General features: G+C 37.9%; 1 protein-coding gene across 4 annotated transcripts in view; it reads left to right on the top strand.

Moving 5' to 3' along the window:
* Positions 1-25,042, top strand: part of cacna1bb (calcium channel, voltage-dependent, N type, alpha 1B subunit, b) — a 439,095-nt gene that overhangs the window by 379,289 nt on the left and 34,764 nt on the right. For 2 of the 4 annotated variants that reach the window (XM_061980760.2, XM_061980758.2), the window contains exons 37-41: positions 524-651; positions 8,318-8,414; positions 18,543-18,648; positions 18,724-18,831; positions 18,934-19,043. In XM_061980760.2, the coding sequence (XP_061836744.2) occupies positions 524-651; positions 8,318-8,414; positions 18,543-18,648; positions 18,724-18,831; positions 18,934-19,043 (549 nt within the window). Of the gene's footprint in view, positions 1-523; positions 652-5,564; positions 5,662-8,317; positions 8,415-18,542; positions 18,649-18,723; positions 18,832-18,933; positions 19,044-25,042 lie in introns of all 4 variants that reach the window. The other 2 variants (XM_061980759.2, XM_061980757.2) reach the window with 1 other exon arrangement.

The following is a 25,042-nucleotide window of genomic DNA, read 5'->3' as shown; positions in this document are numbered from 1 at the left end:
GATATTACGGACCGTAGATGGTGAAATACCTAAATTCCTTGCAATAGCTCGTTTAGAAATGTTGTTCTTAAACTGTTCGACAATTTGCTCACGCATTTGTTCACAAAGTGGTGACCCTCGCCCCATCCTTGTTTGTGAATGACTGAGCATTTCATGGAAGCTGCTTTTATACCCAATCATGGCACCCACCTGTTCCCAATTAGCCTGTTCACCTGTGGGATGTTCCAAATAAGTGTTTGATGGGCATTCCTCAACTTTCTCAGTGTTTTTTGCCACCTTTCCCAACTTCTTTGTCACGTGTTGCTGGCATCAAATTCCAAATGAGCTAATATTTGCAGTGTATTCAGTTGAATATAAGTTGAAAAGGATTTGCAAATCATCGTATTCTGTTTTTATTTATGATTTACACAACGTGCCAACTTCACTGGTTTTGGGTTTTGTAGCTTGATATGGTGAGCAGGACTTCTCTGAACGTTGTTTTTCTCTACTTGATCGTAATTCTATGTTTATTTTCATTGACTAGATGTTAAATCTTTTTGTCGCCGTCATCATGGATAACTTTGAGTACCTGACCAGAGATGCCTCCATTCTGGGCCCACATCACCTTGACGAGTTCATCCGCGTTTGGGCCGAGTATGACCCTGCTGCCTGGTAGGTGCTTCTACTGTTTGTTGTTGCCATGTCATGCTTCAAGAGGGGGATTTGCTTAAGGCCTCTGAGTTCCAGACAAATTATTTAATGTCATGAAGTCGGAAGGAGCTAAATCACATTTTAGCAGCAGGGTGAAAGACATAAAGCCTTAGCTCTGTGCAAGCTTGTTAGAGTGACAAACCCCACGCTTTCATGACAGAGCCTGGTAAATCCAGTGACTCATTACCTACCCAACACTCTAAAAGTGCTCCATCAGTCTCGAGGATGTGAAGGGAACACATTTCTTCCAATTGGTGGGATAATACAAATGTTGTTTTCACAATTATCCATATAAAGAGGAGCAAACTAAACTGGGCAGGTGCTTTGTTCCACTGTACATTTTCAAATGGATAAGTTTTATGTCAAGTTATGTACAGTCAAAGCTGTTTATAGTGACCACTTAAAGGGGAACATTATCACCAGACCTATGTAAGCGTCAATATATACCTTGATGTTGCAGAAAAAAGACTATATATTTTTTTAACCGATTTCCGAACTCTAAATGGGTGAATTTTGGCGAATTAAACGCCTTTCTAGTATTCGCTCTCGGAGCGATGACGTCCCAACGTGACGTCACATCGGGAAGCAATCCGCCTTTTTCTCAAACACCGAGTCAAATCAGCTCTGTTATATTCCGTTTTTTCGACTGTTTTTCGTACCTTGGAGACATCATGCCTCGTCGGTGTGTTGTCGGAGGGTGTAACAACACGAACAGGGACGGATTCAAGTTGCACCAGTGGCCCAAAGATGCGAAAGTGGCAAGAAATTGGACGTTTGTTCCGCACACTTTACCGACGAAAGCTATGCTACGACTGAGATGGCAAGAATGTGTGGATATCCTGCGACACTCAAAGCAGATGCATTTCCAACGATAAAGTCAAAGAAATCTGCTGCCAGACCCCCATTGAATCTGCCGGAGTGTGTGAGCAATTCAGGGACAAAGGACCTCGGTAGCACGGCAAGCAATGGCGGCAGTTTGTTCCCGCAGACGAGCGAGCTAAACCCCCTGGATGTCTTGGCTCACACCGTCCCTTATGCCACCGAAGATGATCAAGAGAAGAATATCGACCCTAGCTTCCCTGGCCTGCTGACATCAACTCCAAAACTGGACAGATCAGCTTTCAGGAAAAGAGCGCGGATGAGGGTATGTCTACAGAATATATTAATTGATGAAAATTGGGCTGTCTGCACTCTCAAAGTGCATGTTGTTGCCAAATGTATTTCATATGCTGTAAACCTAGTTCATAGTTGTTAGTTTCAACAAACAAACACATACCAATCGTTGGTTAGAAGGCGATTGCCGAATTTGTCCTCGCTTTCTCCCGTGTTGCTGGCTGTCGTGTCGTTTTCGTCGGTTTCGCTTGCATACGGTTCAAACCGATATGGCTCAATAGCTTCAGTTTCTTCTTCAATTTCGTTTTCACTACCTGCCTCCACACTACAACCATCCGTTTCAATACATGCGTAATCTGTTGAATCGCTTAAGCCGCTGAAATCCGAGTCTGAATCCGAGCTAATGTCGCTATAGCTTGCTGTTCTATGCGCCATGTTTGTTTGAGTTGGCTTCACTATGTGACGTCACAGGAAAATGGACGGGTGTATATAACGATGGTTAAAATCAGGCACTTTGAAGCTTTTTTTAGGGATATTGCGGGATGGGTAAAATTTTGAAAAAAACTTCGAAAAATAAAATAAGCCACTGGGAACTGATTTTTAATGGTTTTAACCATTCTGAAATTGTGATAATGTTCCCCTTTAAGGTAAACAGCAAAAGTAACCACTATAGACAGGTGACTACTTTACGCAGGTTGCCATGACGAACTTACATGTTTGACATTATGGAAGAAAGCACAACATAATTCATACTGTTGTGGTTGTACGTTAATATTACAAGTTTACCCTAAAAAGAGTAAACAATTAAAAAATAATAATACAATTCCACTGATTGCATATAAACAAATTTCTTTTTTTTATTTTATAATGTTTTTTCCTAATTTATATACCAAATAATACTGTATATTGCAAAAAATAGTCAGAATTTAACATTTGAAATCTGAATGAATTGTCACCCTAAGAATTGGAATCGGTATGAATAGTAAACATTCCAAACAACACTAAAAATTAGCACTTAAATCTGATCCCTCTTTTTTAGCGAGACCAAGTAAAACATGTCGCCATCTTCCACTGTGAACCTTTTTCCCTGTTTGTTTTTCTTGGTGGTAGAAATGTATTGAATATCAAGAATAATCAAGTTATCGATTAAAACACAGTTAATAGCCTTAAACCTTTTAGGGAAAATAGTTAAAATAGACAATGATTTTTCAAATGGCATTTATTCTTTCTTCTTATAAATGCACATACAATTACAATTGCACGTTTACAATCAGAGCATCACTATTTATTACTTAAATAAATAAAAAAAAGAGTTAAAATGTAGGATCTGAGCCGAGGATGTCGTTGTGGCTTGTGCAGCTCTTTGAGACACTCGTGATTTAGGGCTATATAAGTAAACTTTGATTGATTGATTGATTGATAAAATGAAAACCTGTGTAGCAGAAAACAAGGAAATAGATAATAAATAAAGAATCAAAAAAACTAAAATACTCTGATGAAGTATGATAAATTGGTGACAATGTATTCAATAATTTAACGCATATATATTTGTAAAGGTATTCATTGATTTTTGTACGAACATCTTGCATTAACATACAAACTGTAGATGCTAACATGTCTTCACATGTGAGTGAACACAGCATTTGTTATGCAAGTCAAACATCTAAGATGGCATTAGTTTACAAAGTAGATGCTCTTTTTGTTTGCTGCTCTTAAATATACTAGATCCTTTCTGGTTATGTTGTATTACTGATGTTGGGACATTGTGAAATGCTTACTCCGTTTGACATTGCAAACATTTCACCACAATGGCTGTCTTTTTCATTTTTAATTGATCACAAAACCTTGGACAGCTTCTCAAATCTTCTTTGGGCCCCTTGCTCTCTTTCCACCTTGCCGTTGTTTTGTCTGAGATCCATCGCTCTCATCACTTCACTGTTCCTAACACATATACACACACACACACACACACACACACACACACACACACACACACACACACACACACGCACGCACGCACACCTTCTTGAGACCTCCGAAAAATGCCTACCTCTTTAGAACCACCCTTTCTAGATATATAAAGATTTGTATTTACAACATTAATATTATATACATACTATGCAAATATAAAAAAGCTTGTTGTGAAAAATGAGTTGGAATTTCACAAGAAAAAGGTCACAGTTTTACAGGAAAAACTTTTTTTTGGCAGTATTATAATAAAAGTCGTAATTTTACTCAACGCAAGTCAACAATTTACAAGAAAAACTGAACATGTGTGCAACATTATGATAAAATTTGGAATTTTACTCAATAACAGTCGCAGTTTTACAAAAAAAAGCTTAACATTTTGGCAATTTTATGAAAGGAGTCGTAATTTTACTCAACAAAAGTCACAATTTTATTAGAAAACTTTTACATTTTGGCAATATTATAATAATATTTAGAATTTTTACTTGGCAAAATTATGACAAAAGTCATAATTTTACTCAAAAAATGTTTTTTTTACAAGAACAACAAAAAAATTGGCACTATTGTGATACAAGTTAAGTTATAAGACAAATGTCACCATTTTGCATTAAAAAGTAATAATTTTACATAAAAAAGTAATAATTTTACATAAAAAAGTAATTATTTTACGAGAAAAATATTGAAATATTACAGAAACAGAAAGAATATGAGAAATTGTTCCCAATTTTATATTAAAAAAAGTCGACACATTGTGAGAAAAAGACTGCTTTTAGTTAATATCTTTATTTATTTATTTATTGTTTGTAATTGGTTTTTAATCTTCATTGTTTACTTCAAGTTATTACAGTATGTCTCTATATACATATTTATTTTATTTTTTGTATTAATTTTGGCGAAAGGGGGCGCATTTCAATTTCTTACACACACTTGTTATTACATATGCACTTCAAATTTTTACACACAGTTGTTATTTCAGATGTTGACCAGAGGGGGAGCACTTTTAAAACCCATCCATCCATCCATTTCCTACCGCTTATTCCCTTTGGGATCGCGGGGGGCGCTGGAGCCTATCTCAGCTACAATCGGGCGGAAGGCGGGGTACACCCTTGACAAGTCGCCACCTCATCGCAGGGCCAACACAGATAGACAGACAACATTCACACTCACATTCACACACTAGGGCCAATTTAGTGTTGCCAATCAAAACCGACACAGTCAATTTGAAAAATCCTTCCTTTTTCGGAACACCCTAATTTAGATAGATTTCACCACCAGGGGTGCAAATGAGACATTCTGTATTAGATACAATGGTTTCCCCTATTGGGACCATGGTTTCGGTCCTAACTTGTTCACCGGTCCTTGTTGATGTCTCAAGAAGGGTAGATATACAAGAACACACACACACACACACACACACACACACACACACACACACACACACACACACACACACACACGAAGGCCACATCACCCACAGCACGACCTGTATCACCAATAGGATACCACTTTCATGCGTGCTCTATTGGAGCAGTTTTGCGGAAACAATGTCTGTGTATCTTACTCATCCAAGCAACAAAATGCAAATAGAAGCTTTTTTTGTGATCAAATTAATTGTTGTTGCAAAATATTCACAAAAACTTTCATTGAAAATGGGATCATACAAAAAGTGGGGGCGTAAGAAAAGCAAGGTCCCTCTGTATTGTGCTCAAATCTGTTGTTTGTACTCATCCTATTCATTGCTGAGGTCCTCAGCCTGAAGACTAACACTATTAATCATGTCTTATCTTTTGCAGTGGAAGGATATGCTATCAAGATATGTACAAATTGTTGCGTTTTATCTCACCTCCCCTGGGCCTGGGGAAGAAGTGTCCAAGCAGGGTGGCCTATAAGGTTTGCGCTCACTCACAGTCCTTTTGTCTTCAAAGGGAACTGTGATGATTTGGACTGTGGAATGTCTGTTTTCCAAAAAAACAAACAATATTAGCATACATGCATACAAAATATGCATTGATCCCTTACTAACCACGCTGGCAGCTAACCCAGGCGAGTCCAGGAAACAATGCCACAAGCTAGGCTCATACAAAATACATATCATTTTGCATTTTAGATTAGTGCAATGTGTGCTTTGTTTCCACTTGGGTTACTGCTCATGTCTTTCAGCACAGTAAGGAGATAGAGGGCACCTTAAAAGAATACTCCACCTGCATGTCTGGAAAAAGTGAACATCAATAAGAATGTCACCACTTATGATAGGATATGTAAGCTCTACATTCAAAATGCTTACAAAATGATCATATGCACTGTTTCTCACAGTGTATTTGTGGCAGGGGGGTGCAAATGACATCATCATCCGATTTGCATGATTGGATCATGACACGTGTTTTTTGACTGATAGAGCAAAATAACATACCGTATTTTCCGGACCGTAGGGCGCACCGGATTATAAGGCGCACTGCCAATGAATGGTCTATTTTCGATCTTTTTTCATATAAAAGGCGCACTGGATTATATGGCGCACTGCCGATGAATGGTCTATTTTCGATCTTTTTTCATATATAAGGCGCACCGGATTATAGGTCCCATTAAAGGGGTCATATTATTTTTATTTTTTTCTAAATGGAAAACACTTCCTTGTGGTCTACATCAGTGGTCCCCAACCAACGGGCCGCGACCCGGTACCGGTCCGTGGATCGATTGGTACCGGGCCGCACAAGAAAAAAATAAAAATAAAATATTTATTTTTTATTTTTATTTTTTATTTTTTTTAAATTAAATCAACATAAAAAACACAAGATACACTTACAATTAGTGCACCAACACAAAAAACCTCCTTGCCCCATTTACATTCATTCACACTCATTTACACAAAAGGGTTGTTTCTTTCTGTTATTAATATTTATGGTTCCTACATTATATATCAATATAGATCAATACAGTCTGCAGGGATACAGTCCGTAAGCACACATGATTGTATTTTTTTATGACAAAAAAATAAATAAGAAATCACCCCCCCCAAATGGGACAAATTTTCAAGCGTTGACCGGTCCGCAGCTACAAAAAGGTTGGGGACCACTGGTCTACATAACATGTAATGGTGGTTCTTTGGTCAAAATGTTGCATAGATGATGTTTTACAGATCATCTTCAAGCCGCTTTCTGACAGTCGCTTCCGGATGCGCCGTTTTGTGGGCGGTCTTATTTGCCTTCTCCCCGTCATCTTTGTTGTAGCGGTGTAGCGTGCAAGGACGGGAGTGGAAGAAGTGTCAAAAGATGGAGCTAACTGTTTTAATGACATTCAGATTTGACTTAAATCAATAACGGAGCAGCATCTTCGCATCCGGAAAAAAACACACCGAAAGTGTGTCCCGTGAAAATCTGTCCGACCAGAACTCTAATAACTAAAGTTCTTTGGGTGAATAATGTAAACTCACTACACCGGTATGTTTTAGCGCTTTCATTGCGAGTTTACTGACAGATATAAGTAAGAACTTTACACTACTTTATATTAGAAATGGCAACAGCGGGGGATGAATGTCCCATAACAAGAAGATAGAGAAAAAGAAGAAGCTTATCAAGTATGGCGTCGGCACGGATTCAGGATTTATGAAGATCCCAAATACAGATCAGCAGTTACCTGAAGGTAAGAAAAGTTACTTTTGCATAATATTGCGAAACAAAACACCAGATAATATGTCTTACCTTATACACACACCATAATACTACTCATATGTTTAATGCGCCGATAATCCTTCAAGCGGTGCGGCTTCATAGCTTACCAAAGTCGTACTAAAACATTTAGATAGATTTTTGAGCGCCGTGTGTAATGTTCTATATTTTCAATGGAACATATAAAATTGTTTACTTGAGACCCATTGTAGTGCAGGCTACATTTATCTCTTATGTTTGACTGCCATCTACTGGTCACACTTATTTTTACACTACGTACCAAATAAAATAGCTTCGAGGGGGGTGAGCTCAACCAAAGTTATTCCTTATATTAGGCGCACCGGGTTATAAGGCGCACTGTTGAGTTTTGAGAAGAAAAAAAAAACATTTTAAGTGCACGTTATAGTCCGGAAAATACGGTACATAAAATGCAAAATGAATAGTACTAATCTGGCTCTAAAATTGTCTTACATTGAAGCCATTTTACCTGGATATATTATTCAGTAGAATCATTCATGTTTATACTTGTAAGCAGTACAAGTCTGCTATGAGGAGTATTCTTTTTACACAACCTGCTCTCTAATTTCTGATTCTGCTGGAGTTTGTCCACCCAACATTTCTGTTTAGGGAGTTCTACATCGCTTCCTCCCTAACATCTTAAATCCAACTTGGATTTCCACTTCATGATAACCTGGAAATCTTATTAACAAGGATTTCTGTGTCCCCTTCTCTTTCCACTCCTCCCTCTCCTTACCATTTTTTTTTATGTTTTTGTTTGTGGATGAAAACTTCCCGACCCCTTCCTTCCCCCACATCATGTCACCCACGGGAAATCTCCATTCCTTCCTCCATGGCCTCCTATTATCTTCTCTGTGGAAAAGCGGCCGCATGCCATATCGTGATATGTACGAGATGCTCCGAGACATGTCCCCTCCTCTAGGTTTGGGAAAGAAATGCCCACCCCGCATCGCCTATAAGGTAGAATCTCTTCCCCTTCATCTTTGCGTTCCCTTCTTCAATTGCTTCTGCTTCCCTGCGTCCGACTGTCACACCATCAAGTTGCTGTAATGTGTCACATTCACAATCTTCCGGAATGTCTCTTGTCCTCCTGTAAGACGCCATGAGAGTGCCATGCTTTGTGGAGGTTTCTTGACATTTATTTGTAGTCAGACTATATTAGCTCATTTTCCTTGTGGAGATTAAAGTGTGTCGTTTTATGTAAACAAAACAAAAAAGATTTGGAAACAAAATAAATAGACTTGAAATTAAGAAAAATCACCTCGGATTCAGGAGGAACAGTGTGGTTTTTTTCATCCTGATCGTGGCACTGTGGACCAGCTCTATACTCTCGACAGGGTCCTTGAGGGTGCATGGGAGTTTGCCCAACCAGTCTACATGTGCTTTGTGGACTTGGTGAAGGCATTCGACCGTGTCCTTCGGGAAGTCCTGTGGGGAGTGCTCAGAGAGTATGGGGTATCGGACTGTCTGATTGTGGCGGTCCGCTCCATGTATGATCAGTGTCAGAGCTTGGTCCACATTGCCGGCAGTAATTCGGACCCGTTTCCAGTGAGTCCGCCAAGACTGCCCTTTGTCACCGATTCTGTTCATAACGTTTATGGACAGAATTTCTAGGCGCAGTCAGGGCGTTGAGGATTAGGTCTCTGCTTGTTGCAGAGGATGTGGTCCTGATGGCTTCATCTGGCCAGGATCTTCAGCTCTCACTGGATCAGTTCGCAGCTGAGTGTGAAGTGACTGGGATGAGAATCAGCACCTCCAATGCCGAGTCCATGGTTCTCGCCCAGAAAAGGGTTGAGTGCCATCTGCGGGTTGGGGAGGAGACCCTGCCCCAAGTGGAGGAGTTCAAGTACCTCGGAGTCTTGTTCACGAGTGAGGGAAGAGTGGATCGTTGGATCGACAGGCGGATCGGTGCGGCGTCTTTAGTAATGCGGACGCTGTATCGATCCGTTGTGGTGAACTGAGGCAAAGATCTTGATTTACCGGTCGATCTACGTTCCCATCCTCAACTATGGTCATGAGCTTTGGATTGGACCGAGATCACGGGTACAAGCGGCCGGAATGAGTTTCCTCTGTCGGGTGGCGGGTCTCTCCCTTAGAGATAGGGTGAGAAGCTCTGCCATCCGGGAGAAGCTCAAAGTAAAGCCGCTTCTCCTCCACACCGAGAGGAGCCAGATGAGGTGGTTCGGGCATCTAGTCAGGATGCTACCCGAACGCCTCCCTAGGGAGGTGTTTCGGGCATGTCCGACCGGTAGGAGGCCACGGGGAAGACCTAGGACACGTTAGGAAGACTATGTCTTCCGGCTGGCCTGGGAACGCCTCAGGATCCCCCGGCAGGAGCTGGACAAAGTGGCTGGGGAGAGGGAAGTCTGGGATTCCCTGCTTAGGCTTCTGCCCCCGGGGAAGAAGATGAATGGATGGATGGATTAAGAAAAATATATATTTTCAAATAAAAAAAGTTTTGATTGCAAATTGTTTTTTGCTTAATAATCCTTTTTTTTGTTACAAATAGTTTTCTGTTTTGTTTGAAAATCGTTTTTTAGGTTAAAGTTAAAGTTAAAGTACCACTGATAGTCACACACACACAATTGTGGTGAAATTACCCTCTGCATTTGACCCATCCCCTTGTTCCACCCCCTGGGAGGTGAGGGGAGCAGTGAGCAGCAGTGGTGGCTGCGCTCAAATCATTTTTTGGTTACAAAATCTTTTATTTTCTAGCAAATTGTTTTTTGTTACACATTTTTTTTTGGTTGCAATTAATCTTTTTTGTTTTAAATCTACTTTTGTTTGCAAATCGTTTTTGGGTTGCAATTTGTTTTCGATTTTGTTAAATGTTTTTTTTGGTAGCAAATCTTTATTTTGGTTTGCAAGGTCTTTTTTGGTTGCAAACATTTTTGTTACAAATCTTTTTTGGGCGTAAATGTTTGTTTTGGTTACAAAACTTTTTTTTAAATTAACAGTCAACTTCAATCTTGTGGACGGGCCTCTTCTGAACAATATGTCAGAAGCCTTTAGATTGGTCTGTCTCAAATGATGGGACTACCAAAGACTGGGATTGGGCTACACTGACCAATAAAAAGGCTTCTAACATATTGTTCAAAGAAAGACCCACCCACAAGATTGAAGTTGAATGTAACTTTAATATAGAGTTGTGGTCAAAAGTTTACATACACTTGTAAAGAACATAATGTCATGGCTGTCTTGAGTTTCCAATAATTTCTACAATTTTTATTTTTTTGTGATAGAGTGATTGGAGCACATACTTGTTGGTCACAAAAAACATTCATGAAGTTTGGTTATTTTATTAATTTATTATGGGTCTACTGAAAATGTGAGCAAATCTGCTGGGTCAAAAGTATACATACAGCAATGTTAATATTTGGTTACATGTCCCTTGGCAAGTTTCACTGCAATAAGGCGCTTTTGGTAGCCATCCACAAGCTTCTGCTTGAATTTTTGACCACTCCTCTTGACCAAATTGGTGCAGTTCAGCTAAATTTGTTGGTTTTCTGACGTGGACTTGTTTCTTCAGCATTGTCCACACGTTTAAGTCAGGACTTTGGGAAGGCCATTCTAAAACCTTCATTCTAGCCTGATTTAGCAATTCTTTTACCACTTTTGACATGTGTTTGGGGTCATTGTCCTGTTGGAACACCCAACTGCGCCTAAGACCCAACCTCCGGACTGATGATTTTAGGTTGTCCTGAAGAATTTGGAGGTAATCCTCCTTTTTCCTTGTCCCATTTACTCTCTGTAAAGCACCAGTTCCATTGGCAGCAAAACAGGCCCAGAGCATAATACTACCACCACCATGCTTGACGGTAGTTATGGTGTTCCTGGGATTAAAGGCCTCACCTTTTCTCCTCCAAACATATTGCTGGGTATTGTGGCCAAACAACAATTTTCCTCCAGAAGGTCTTATCTTTGTCCATGTGATGGGTACCAAAAAAAGTTTTGCAAAAAAACAATCTGTAACCAAAAAAAAAGATATACAACGAAAACAAACATTTTGTTTGATAATATATATATTTTTCAAATATTTTTTGGGGGGGTTTGCAAATTATTATTTATTTTTTATTTCAATTCCATATTTTGTTTGCATAAAAAGACACACATTATATCTCCGTAACTTAGCAGAAGGATCACATTATGCGATTATTATGTGATCCGAACATAGTAGGAGTCGAACACACAATGCAGCTCATCTCTATGACAGCTGTTTACCTAACGTGAGTTGTTCCAAAAAAAGCACACATTTTTTTTTGTTTACATTAACATCTGAAAGCAGTGTCGTCCCACTGGCACAGTAATTAAATACGTATTGTCGAATGTCATTTTCTGTTGTTGCGTTCTGCTCGTCTTCACCCTTCTGATGACTGCATCTTCTCATTTCAAAGGCTTTGTTTCCGCCCTATGCTCACTCATTGGGAATTCTAACGGCTCCCTTTTGTGATGTGTTGTTTTGTAGTGCAAAACTGCCGTCCCCTATTTTTTTGTTGTATGGTTTATCTTTGTTTCCCCACAATGTATGCTGACAAGCATGTATCGTCCTGTCTGCCTCACTATGAACATATGTACTGACTGAAATGTGCATGACAGAATGAGGTGCAACATTTCAATGAAGCCATGCATCGACGCAGTTACCAGTTAATGCATAAGCCTTTATTGAAGTCACATATGGCAATGTTTTCCAGAACATGGTTGTAGGTTTACTAAATAAAAAGCAGAATTTTGAAGGACGGGAAACTTACAATATTTGGCAAATTTTCAAAACTTTTTGAGACATTTTCATCCTTTGATATCATAAGAATGTACAGCCAGACATTGCGGATCCATAAATGTACCTTTCTGTATATCCCTAAAGAATATACAATTGCACCAGTTTATGTTGGACTGGCTGACTCGCGTCAACATACAGTTAGTAGTTGTTAACCTAGCCGAAACAAGCCAATGCTTGCACATAGGGATGGGGACAAGATTCTGTACTTTTGTAGGTCCAGGCCGAATTCCGCCGCTGCCACACTGCAAAAACTGAAATCTAAGTAAGATTAATTATCTCAAATAAGGGTGATATATGCTTAGATAATTCTTCTCACTAAGCAGATTTCATGTGTGTTTTACTTGTTTTAATGGTTTTGGTCCTAAATGATCTCAGTAAGATATTACAGCTTGTTGCTGAGATTTTATGACCTATATTGAGTAAAACATGCTTGAAACTAGAATATCAACTGTTGCAAAGCTGTGTCATCAACACTCACAAGTATAAAACTACTTTTTTAAAGTAATAATTTCTTATTTCAAGCATGTAAAAAAAAAAATCATGACTTTGACACTATTGTGTCTCATAATTAAAACAGATGACAGCCAAATGGACTTTGCTGTTTTATTTTCAATGAAACAATAGAAAATACGTACTCATATAGTAATACAGTTGTTATTAGTGAGAATATACTTTCTTTAAGGTATTTTTGAGTTCATTGAGGTTAGCTAATTTTACTTGTTTTGGAAAGTTTTGACAAGCCAAATTTTCTTGTTCTATTGGCAGATAATTTTGCTTAGTTTAAATAAAATACCCCTAATTTTTGTAAAAAAAAATTCTTGTTTTTGAACACTGACTTTTTGCAGTGCACCAGGATAAAATCAAACGGTAGCGTATGTTTTTGCACGTGACGTCACGTCTGGTTGCAAACTTGGCACCAAACAGGAAAAAGTGAAAGGTACCCATCCCTACTTGCGCATTCATTTGTGTCTCTGACCACAGATATAAGGAGAATGGATGATATTTAGACTTAGACTTAGACAAACTTTAATGATCCACAAGGGAAATTGTTCCACCCAGTAGCTCAGTTACAAAGGATGGAAAGGATAATGCAGGTATAAAGTAGACTAAAAATGTACCGTAGTAGCAATGTAAAATATAACATATATGTAATATTTACATATTATATATACAGTATATGATATATACTATACATATAATATATACAATATCTAACAATTGCCATGTACAATATTACAGTATATGTATCAGCTGCAGCATAAAATAGAGAGTAGATCCAGCAGAAAATATACATTATAAACAAAGAGATGTAGCTAACATAGAAGCGGTCAGGTAATAAACATATATCATCTATTGCTATTTATATTTTTGACATGGTTTTCCTCCATTGAAGCACGTCTTTATTTATATTATTCAGTTTTTTAATATTTATTTTGACATTTACTTTGCGCTGAACAAGAAGCCACTGTGTGAGTGTTTTAATGCAGTTTAATAAGACAGTAGTTGTTGTTGTTTTTCCACGCTGCTTAGCGACAACAATGGAGTTGACAATAGTACAACACATGTCGACATAAACGGCTCAGTTGTTCATAGAAATGAACCCTATGGGTCTCACATTTTACGTCGACAAAAGCTATGTTGAGCTGACACTTTTTAGTAACAACAAGAACACAGTTGAGTTGACAATAGTACAACAAATGTCGACATAAACGGCTCAGTTGTTCATAGAAATGAACCCTATGGTTCTCACATTTTACGTCGACAAAAGCTATGCTGAGCTAACACTTTTTAGTAACAAAAAGGACACAGTTGAGTTGACAATAGTATAAGAAATGTCGACATAAACGGCTCAGGTGTTCATAGAAATTAACCCTATGGGTCTCACATTTTATGTCGACAAAAGCTATGCTGAGCAAATACTTTTTAGTAACAAAAGGGACACAGTCGAGTTGACAATAGTATAAGAAATGTCGACATTAACGGCTCAGGTGTTCATAGAAATGAATCCTATGGGTCTCACATTTTAGGTCGACAAGAGCTATGTTGAGCTAACACTTTTTAGTAACAACAAGAACACAGTTGAGTTGACAATAGTATAAGAAATGTCAACATAAATGGCTCAGTTGTTCATAGAAATGAACCCTATGGGTCTCACATTTTACGTCGACAAAAGCTATGTTGAGCTGACACTTTTTAGTAACAACAAGAACACAGTTGAGTTGACAATAGTACAACAAATGTCGACATAAACGGCTCAGTTGTTCATAGAAATGAACCCTATGGTTCTCACATTTTACGTCGACAAAAGCTATGCTGAGCTAACACTTTTTAGTAACAAAAAGGACACAGTTGAGTTGACAATAGTATAAGAAATGTCGACATAAACGGCTCAGGTGTTCATAGAAATTAACCCTATGGGTCTCACATTTTATGTCGACAAAAGCTGTTGAGGTGACACTTTTTAGTAACAACAAGAACACAGTTGAGTTGACAATAGTATAACAAATGTCGACATAAACGGCTCAGTTGTTCATAGAAATGAACCATATGGGTCTCACACTTTACGTCGACAAAAGCTATGTTGCGCTAACACTTTTTAGTAACAACAAGAACACAGTTGAGTTGACAATAGTATAAGAAATGTCGACATAAACGGCTCAGGTGTTCATAGAAATGAACCCTATGGGTCTCACATTTTAGGTCGACAAGAGCTAAGCTGAGCTAACACTTTTTAGTAACAACAAGGACACAGTTGAGTTGACAATAGTATAAGAAATGTCGACATAAGCGGCTCAGTTGTTCATAGAAATGAACCCTATGGGTCTCACATTTTATGTCGACAAAAGCTATGTTGAGCGGACACTTTTTAGTAACAACAAGGACACAGTTGAGTTGACAATAGTATACGAAATGTCGACATAAACGGCTCAGTTGTTCATAGAAATGAACCCTATGGGTCTCACATTGTAGGTCGACAAGAGCTATGCTGAGCTAACACTTTTTATTAACAACAAGGACACAGTTGAGTTGACAATAGTATAAGAAATGTCGACATAAACGGCTCAGTTGTTCATAGAAATGAACACTATGGGTGTCACATTTTACGTCGACAAAACCCATGTTGAGCTGACACTTTTTTAGTAACAACAAGAACACAGTTGATTTGACAATAGTACAACAAATGTCGGTATAAACGGCTCAGTTGTTCATAGAAATGAACCCTATGGGTCTCACATTTTATGTCAACAAAAGCTATGTTGAGCTAACACTTTTTAGTAACATCAAGAACACAGTTGAGTTGACAATAATACAACAAAAGTCGACACAGTTGTTCATAGAAATGAACCCTATGGGTCTCACATTTTACGTCGACAAAAGCTATGTTGAGCTGACACTTTTTAGTAACAACAAGAACACGGATGAGTTGACAATAGTACAACAAAAGTCGAGATAAACGGCTCAGTTGTTCATAGTAATGAACCCTATGGGTCTTACATTTTATGTCAACAAAAGCTATGTTAAAAAGTTAAGTTAAGTTAAAGTACCAATGATTGTCACACACACACTAGGTGTGGTGAAATTTGTCCTCTGCATTTGACCCATCCCCTTGATCACCCCCTGGGAGGTGAGGGGAGCAGTGAGCAGCAGCGGTGGCCGCGCCCGGGAATCATTTTTGGTGATTTAACCCCCAATTCCAACCCTTGATGCTGAGTGCCAAGCAGGGAGGTAATGGGTCCCATTTTTATAGTCTTTGGTATGACTCGGCCGGGGTTTGAACTCACAACCTACCGATCTCAGGGCGGACACTCTAACCACTAGGCCACTGAGTAGGTAAGGTGAGTTGAGCTGACACTTTTTAGTAACAACAAGAACACAGTTGAGTTGATTAGGTTTTTGCCTTAAGTATACATGCTGTAGACATACATCATTATTTTAATATTTAAGAAGATTGCCAAATACTCCACGGTCAACCTCTACTCTGTGCTGCAGCTTTGTTGGCCATTTCAAAACATCACTTTACATGTTTTAACACTCTGGGGTGTACACAGTACAGGCCAAAAGTTTGGACACACCTTCTCATTCAATGCATTTACTTTATTTTCATGACTATTTACATTGTAGATTGTCACTGAAGGCATCAAAACTATGAATGAACACATGTGGAGTTATGTACTTAACAACAAAAAAAGGTGGAAACATGTTTTGTATTGTAGTTTCTTCAAAATAGCCACCCTTTGCTCTGATTACTGCTTTGCACACTCTTGGCATTCTCTCCATGAGCTTTAAGCACACCTGTGAAGTGAAAACCATTTCAAGTGACTACCTCTTGAAGCTCATCGAGAGAATGCCAAGAGTGTGTGAAAAAGTAATCAGAGCAAAGGGTGGCTATTTTGAAGAAACTTGAATATAAAACGTGTTTTCAGTTATTTCACCTTTTTTTTGTTACGTACATAACTCCACATGTGTTCATTCATTGTTTTGATGCCTTCAGTTGCAATTTACAATGTAAATAGTCATAAAAATAAAGAAAACACATTGAATGAGAAGGTGTGTCCAAATGTTTGGCCTGTACTGTACCTAATTTATGCATGATCTGTACCCCAGTAGTTTATTTTTTACTGTCTGGATGCATTTTTTTTAATAAAACATTTCATATTCAAATTTTTACAGAAAATTAAAAAAAGTTCAAGAAAAATAATTGTTAATTAATATAAATCAAAGCAATTTTCATACACTCTTAATTCCCTGTATACCTTTTTGTCCTGGCATTACTTAACTGGGCAACAATTATTTCCCTGTGCATTGTTGATGTATGAAATAATTTGAACTAAAAATATTAAAATTTAACATGAAAAAATACTTTTTTGGAAAAACCTAATTGTATTCATAGGAACACAGCAACAGTTATGACCAAAAATAGAGCAGAAATGTACTTGAAAGGACCAAAATGTCTCCAATATACTCAAGGGTTCTTAAAGGCCTACTGAAATGCGATTTTCTTATTTAAACGGGGATAGCAGGTCCATTCAATGTGTCATACTTGATCATTTCGCGATATTACCATATTTTTGCTGAAAGGATTTAGTAGACAACATCGACGATAAAGTTCACAACTTTTGGTCGCTGATAAAAAAGCCTTGCCTGTACCGGAAGTAGCAGACGAGTAGCGTGACGTCACAGGTTGTGGAGCTCCTCACATCTGCACATTGTTTACAATCATGGCCACCAGCAGCGAGAGCGATTCGGACCGAGAAAGCGACAATTTCCCCATTAATTTGAGTGAGGATGAAAGATTCGTGGATGAGGAAAGTGAGAGTGAAGGACTAGAGGACAGTGGGAGCGATTCAGATAGGGAAGATGCTGTGAGAGGCGGGTGGGACCTGATATTCAGCTGGGAATGACTAAAACAGTAAATAAACACAAGACATATATATACTCTATTAGCCACAACACAACCAGGCTTATATTTAATATGCCACAAATTAATCCCGCATAACAAACACCTCCCCCCTCCCGTCCATATAACCCGCCAATACAACTCAAACACCTGCACAACACACTCAATCCCACAGCCCAAAGTACCGTTCACCTCCCCAAAGTTCCTATAGCACATATATTTCCCCAATGTCCCCAAAGTTACGTACGTGACATGCACATAGCGGCACGCACGTACGGGCAAGCGATCAAATGTTTGGAAGCCGCAGCTGCATGCGTACTCACAGTACCGTGTCTGCGCATCCAACTCAAAGTCCTCCTGGTAAGAGTCTCCGTTGTCCCAGTTCTCCACAGGCCAATGGTAAAGCTTGACTGTCATCTTCCGGGAATGTAAACAAGGACACACCGGCTGTGTTTGTGTTGCTGCAGTCGGCCGCAATACACCGCTTCCCACCTACAGCTTTCTTCTTTGCTGTCTCCATTGTTCATTGAACAAATTGCAAAAGATTCACCAACACAGATGTCCAGAATACTGTGGAATTTTGCGATGAAAACAGACGACTTAATAGCTGGCCACCATGCTGTCCCAAAATGTCCTCCACAATCCGTGAGGTCACGCGCTGACATCATCATACCGAGACGTTTTCAACAGGATATTTCGGCGCAAAATTTAAAATTGCACTTTAGTAAGCTAACCCGGTCGTATTGGCATGTGTTGCAATGTTAAGATTTCATCATTGATATATAAACTATCAGACTGCGTGGTCGGTAGTAGTGGGTTTCAGTAGGCCTTTAATCCTGAATGTTGCCTCCTCAATTACAGTCTTGCAAAATCACGTTTCCTCCCTTCTTTTTTTTTCTGACACTTTTATTAGCGTCTGGTCAAGATGAACATGCCTATTGCGGACGACAACAGCGTGCATTTCACCTCCACGCTCATGGCTCTGATCCGCACTGCCTTGGAGATCAAGCTGGCATCCGGTGAGCCGATAAGAGTCTTTATTTGCTGCAGGAATGACAACTTTTGTGAATAATTGCAATATCACACTTCTGCAGGGGTTTTGGCACAACACGTGTGTGATATTGACCTGAAGAGAGAGCTAAACAGAGTGTGGCCCAACTTGTCGCAGAAGTCTATTGACCTGCTGGTGACACCACATAAATGTAAGGTCTCCTCAAGGCATTATTATCCATTACTGTGTTTACAACTGGCGCCATCTACTCTGCATCAGTAAGGAAAATGCATCTCTCTCTGCCTTATTACAGACAATGAACTGACTGTAGGGAAAGTGTATGCAGCACTCATGATCTTTGATTATTACAAGCAGAATCGTGCCAAAAGACTCCAGCAGCTGCATCCTTCTGGAGGACATCAGGTAAGTGAAGTCCACATTTAATGAATGGGACTTGGGAAAACCTGGTTAGAATTAGAGTTGTAAGGTATATCGATATTAGTATAGTACCGCGATACTAATGAATCATATTCGGTACTATACCGCCTCTAAAAAGTACCGGTACCCAAATTTGTTGTATTATCCAAAACTAATGTAAAGCATCCAAACAACAGAAGAATAAATGATTATTACATTTTAACAGAAGTGTCGATAGAACATGTTAAAAGAGAAAATAAGCAGATAGTAACAGTAAATGAACAAGTAGATTAATAATTAATTTTCTACCATTTGTCCTTAATAATGTTGACAAAATAATAGAATGGAAAATGACACAATATGTTACTGCATATGTCAGCAGCTAAATTAGGAGCCTTTGTTTGCTTAATTACTAATAAAAGACAAGTTGTATTGTATGTTCACTATTTTATTTAAGGACAAACTTGCAATAACAAACATCTTTTTAATGTACCGTAAGATTTTTTTGATAAAATAAAGCCAATAATGCCATTTTTGTGGTACCCTTTATTTAGAGAAGTACCGAAAAGTATCGAAATACATTTTGGTACCGGTACCGGTACCACAATATTGGTATCGGGACAACACTACCGTATTTTTCGGAGTATAAGTTGCATCGGAGTATAAGTCGCACCTGCCGAAAATGCATAATAAAGAAGGAAAAAAACATATAAATCGCAATGGAGCGATTATGAAAAAAAACTGTGACTTATAGTCCGGAAAATACGGTAATTAGAATCTCAGTGCCTTCATCATGTTGTATCCTAGAGCAAGATTGTGACCACCTATTACAGTATTTTTTGGAGTATAAGTCGCACCGGAGTATAAGTCGCACCTGCCGAAAATGCATAATAAAGAAGAAAAAAAACATATATAAGTTGCACTGGAGCCCAGCCAAACTATGAAAAAAACTGCGACTTATAGTCCGAAAAATACGGTACTCCATCTGGGGGTAAATGTGGAGAATTGTCAAAAAAAATAAAGATAAAAATAAAAAACAAGGACAAACTTGCAATAAGAAACATATTTTTAATGTACCGTAAGATTTTTTTGTTAAAATAAAGCCAATAATGCCATTTTTGTGGTACCCTTTATTTAGAGAAGTACCGAAAAGTATCGAAATACATTTTGGTACCGGTACCGGTACCACAATATTGGTATCGGAACAACACTAGTTAGAATGTATTTTGTTTCAAGATGCAGTGTCTTCATCATGTTGTATCCTAGAGCAAGATAGTGACCACCTATTACTCCATCTGGGGGTAAATGTGGAGAATTGTCAAAGCGCTTTAGTGACCCATTCTCTATTTTTATAAAGACGGACTTTACATTTGTTGAAAAGAAGGGTCTTAGTGTTCATTTAAGTCGGGGGTGTCAAACTCGTTTTAATTGGGCCATGTCACAGTTATGTTTGCCCTCAGAGGGCCAATTCTAACAGTGAATGATAGCATTACACAATTGCCTATGCATTTGATGATTTGTTTTTTTTATATACAATGTAGTGTTGTCTCGATACCAATATTTTGGTACTGGTACCAAAATTATTTCGATATTGTTCGGTACTTTTCTAAATAAAGGGGACCACAAAAAATTGCAACATTGGCTTTATTTTAACAAAAAATCTTACGGTACATTACGCATATGTTTCTTATTGCAAGTTTGTCCTTAAATAAAATAGTGAACATACAAGACAATTTGTCTTTTAGTAATAAGTAAACAAACAAAGGTTCCTAATTTAGCTGCTGACATATGCAGTAACATATTGTGTCATTTTCCATTCTATTATTTTGTCAACATTATTAAGGACAAGTGGTAGAAAATGAATTAATAAAATACTTGTTCATTTACTGTTAATATCTGCTTACTTTCTCTTTTAACATGTTCTATCTACACTTCTGTTAAAATGTAATAATCACTTACTCTTTTGTTGTTTGGATGCTTTACATTAGTTTTGGATGATACCACAAATTTGGGTATCAACCCGATACCAAGTAGTTACAAGATCATACATTGGTCATATTCAAAGTCCTCATGTGTCCATTGACAGATTTCCTGAGTTTATAAACATAGTATACATTTTAAAAATACAAAAGAAGCTGTTGTGATGCCAAAAAATATCGACGTAAACATAGTAGCAGAGGTGGGACCAAGTCATTGTTTTGCAAGTCACAAGTAAGTCTCAAGTCTTTGCCCTCAAGTCTCGAGTCAAGTCCCAAGTCAAGACAGGCAAGTCCCGAGTCAAGTCCAAAGTCAAGACTGGAAAGTCTCAAGTCAAGTCCCAAGTCCTGCATTTTGAGTTTCGAGTCCTTTCAAGTCCTTTTAACCACCGACTAATAAATTTACACAGATTGTGTATGCTTTTAAAATGCTGTATTTATTTATTAAAACAAGTGCATTTGAAATTGCAGGAAAAAAATAGTGCTGACATTGCACTTCATAATAGCACTATTAACCAGTCATTTTAAACATTTAACTCATTCCTTTACAGAATAAACACATTTGAAAAAACAAGTGCAACTGTACTTATTTGCACAAAAGTGTTAACATTGTATTTCCATGGCATATTGCATTGTAACTAGTTCCACAGCAGTTTCTAACCTGTTCTTACCTTATCTCATTGATCTCATCTCATACTGTATGTGTGTTTATGTGGCGTACACATGAAAAACATTAATACATGAACATAACAATGAACAGAGTTGTACTTTTTAGATGTCAGGGCCCTATGCAATATGTACACATTCTTAATATAGTATACATTTTAACTGACCTTTATTTGACTATGTTTGTTTTTTTGTAGGTGGCTAAAATACGCGGTGCTGCTGACCGCCGTCTAACGTTACGTTACTGTGTGTGATACATTGACTAACGTAATGTTACTGTGTGTGATACATTGACTAACGTAATGTTACTGTGTGTGATACATTGACTAACATTACGTTACTGTGTGTGATACATTGACTAACGTAACGTTATGTGTAGGTACCTCATGCAACCCTGCTTAAAAAAATCACTTGACAAAAAGTATGAATAAGGTAGCAAACTGCAGTGGACGCAACAGATTGCCGTGTTTGCAATGACGTTATAACCATAGACATCTTATAAGTAGACAGAGCATTGGCTGCTGTGACGCGAGCAATTTGGCTGCCATCTTGAAGTGGTGATGAGGAGCCGGCGAGCAGCCTAAACTGACAGTTGACAGGTAGAAAACAAAGATGCCGGGCTGGTGTTCAGCGTTTTCCTGCTCAAATGAGCGGACTGCCGAAAATAGTAATCGGGGGATTACTTTTCACAAGTAAGATTTAACATTAACGTACTATTGGTTGTATTTTGTGAAAAGAATATTACCACAGACTTGAGAAGGAGCAAAGATCTTGAATATTTGTATGTAAAAATCGCAAAGAAATCTTCTGGGGGAGGATGATACCCCTACAGGGGTTTGGTTTACAAACTTTCTGCCCCACCTAAAACAAAATTCACCAGCCGCCACTGATTATGATGCATTCTCAACAATAGACAATACTTTCTTAACAGTTTAATTGTAACCATAAATAAGTCTTCAAGTAATAATATTCAAATACTCACATTGTTGGGTAAGACAGAATTTGGTTTTATTCTGAATCCAGTGAAACAGATTGGTGGTTTTAGCTGATATAAAGACTTTCAGGTGTTTATATATGTTTATGTTTAAGTATTTGGCAGACGCTTTTATCCAAAGCGACATACTGTACATAAAAAATACATATAAAACAATCACTGTAAACATGATCATTTAAGGGAATAATGTAATACAAAATATCAATACAAAGTGTCAAGACAGAATAAACTCTGCTGCTGCAGCAACAGAGATACAGTTTATAGGTCCCTAAGATATATAGATATCTAATGTATTTATACATTGTTTATGTAGGATATACGCATGTATATATAACCTAATCATATTGTTTCTTCAAATTGAAAATAGCTGACTGTTTTTCCCCCTTCTCTGGGATTATATTCACAGTGTTGATCTCGGACGTCTGGTCACTTATAGCATATAAGAATATTCTATTACTGTTAAGCAAACTATGAATAATAAAACACGCCACAACAAGTGTCCTTTATCATAGCTACACGTATGACAAAAACCGCGTGAAAATCAGTGGTATTCAGTGAGGTAAAATGAATTAAATGCGCTGACAGTTCATTGCTCCTGCCAAAAGAATTGCACTGAGTGGAGCGGATCACCACTCCAAGATGGCGGCCCCGCGTCTCGTCTGCGCCAGTAGGCAGTAGCGCTCCATGCTGCGTCTACTTAGAAGATGTCTATGGTTATAATGTTAGCAGTGAGTTTGCAGCCTCACTGATTTAACTACACAGCAAATAAAAGTCACGTTACTTAGCCAATAAACGTTAGCTTACATTCAAAACTTACCCTTCTTTGTGCAACTTCAAATGTCGAACGAAGTTGGAAGTTATTGCGTCTCCGTCTGTAATCTTCGAACCGCATGCTTTGCATACGGCAATTCGTTTTTTGTTGACCAAGTCGTAGTTTTTATACCCGAACGAAACCAACTTTGGCATCATTTTTTCTCACCGCCGCGTTGTTTGACAATTCTTCTTCGTTGGGTTTCCTGCAATTTGTTTGGATGAGAGCTGTGGGATGAAAACAACGTAGATCTAATTTGATTGGCTGTTGTACTGACAGGAACAACACGCTGCCAAACACACTGATAGATAGACACACAAGTACAAAATGAAAGATACGCAGCGAACCTGAATAACTTTTTAATCTTTGGGTTTTGGGGAAAGTAGCAAGTCATGTCAAGTCAAAAGGCTCAAGTCCAAGTGAAGTCACAAGTCATTGGTGTTAAAGTCTAAGTCGAGTTGCAAGTCTCTTTACATTTTGTCAAGTCGAGTCTAAAGTCATCAAATTCATGACTCGAGTCTGACTCGAGTCCAAGTCATATGACTCGAGTCCACACCTCTGCATAGTAGTATCGACTAGATACGCTACTGTATTTGGTATCATGGCAGTGGATGGGGAGGTGCACCGGTACTTTTCAGAGGCGGTATAGTACCGATTATGATTCATTAATATCGTGGTACTATACTAATACCGGTATACCGTACAACCCTAGTACAATGTAAAAAAAAAATGTTGATTTTACAGTAAAAACCGTATATTTACAGTGTTTTTTTCAGCATGTTACTGTAAATGGAAAAAAACAGTACCACTGTTTTTCACGATACAAAACTTGATATAATTTTCCTGTAAAATTTACAGTGTTTTTTGTGTAAATGTAAAACTGCATTTTAACAGTAAAATTTTGCCAACTTAGCTGCCGGATTTTACCGTAAAAAACGACAACTGTAGATTTTAGACTTAGACATATATAACATTTATGTAATATTTACATATTATATATACAGTATTTAATATATACTGATATATTGCATTATTATATTATATTATATTTTTATATAATATATACAATATATAACAAATCCCAATTACCATGTACATTATTGCAGTATATGTAACAGCTGCAGCATAAAATAGAGAGTAGATCCAGCAGAAAATATACATTTTAAACAAAGTGTGTACTATTACCGTGTACTATTGTGAATAACAAAACAGTGCCACTGTTTTTTTTTCCAGTAAAAAAACTGGCAGCTCAGTTCCCAGCATTTCATGGTCAAAAACAGCGGCACTGTTTTTTCATGTACAGTAAAACGCTGTAAAACCACAGTCCATTTCATAAAGTCGCTGTAAACTCTTATATATAAAATTTGACAATTTGATGAATAACTTGAGTTGAAATCATAAGTCAAGCAGATAAAAAGTATTTATTTCTAGTTGAACAAAAACATTGTTTGAATGTATGATCATATATTTGTTACGTTATAATATTTATGTTTAAAAATTTGCGAGCGCATTGAGTACATGTATTTTTTCTGTCAAAATGGAAAAAAATAATACATTT

The sequence above is a fragment of the Nerophis lumbriciformis genome, linkage group LG20, assembly GCF_033978685.3.
Source record: "Nerophis lumbriciformis linkage group LG20, RoL_Nlum_v2.1, whole genome shotgun sequence".
In the NCBI taxonomy this organism is placed as follows: Eukaryota; Metazoa; Chordata; class Actinopteri; order Syngnathiformes; family Syngnathidae; genus Nerophis; species Nerophis lumbriciformis.
This window is presented reverse-complemented; position numbering and strand designations above follow the sequence as displayed.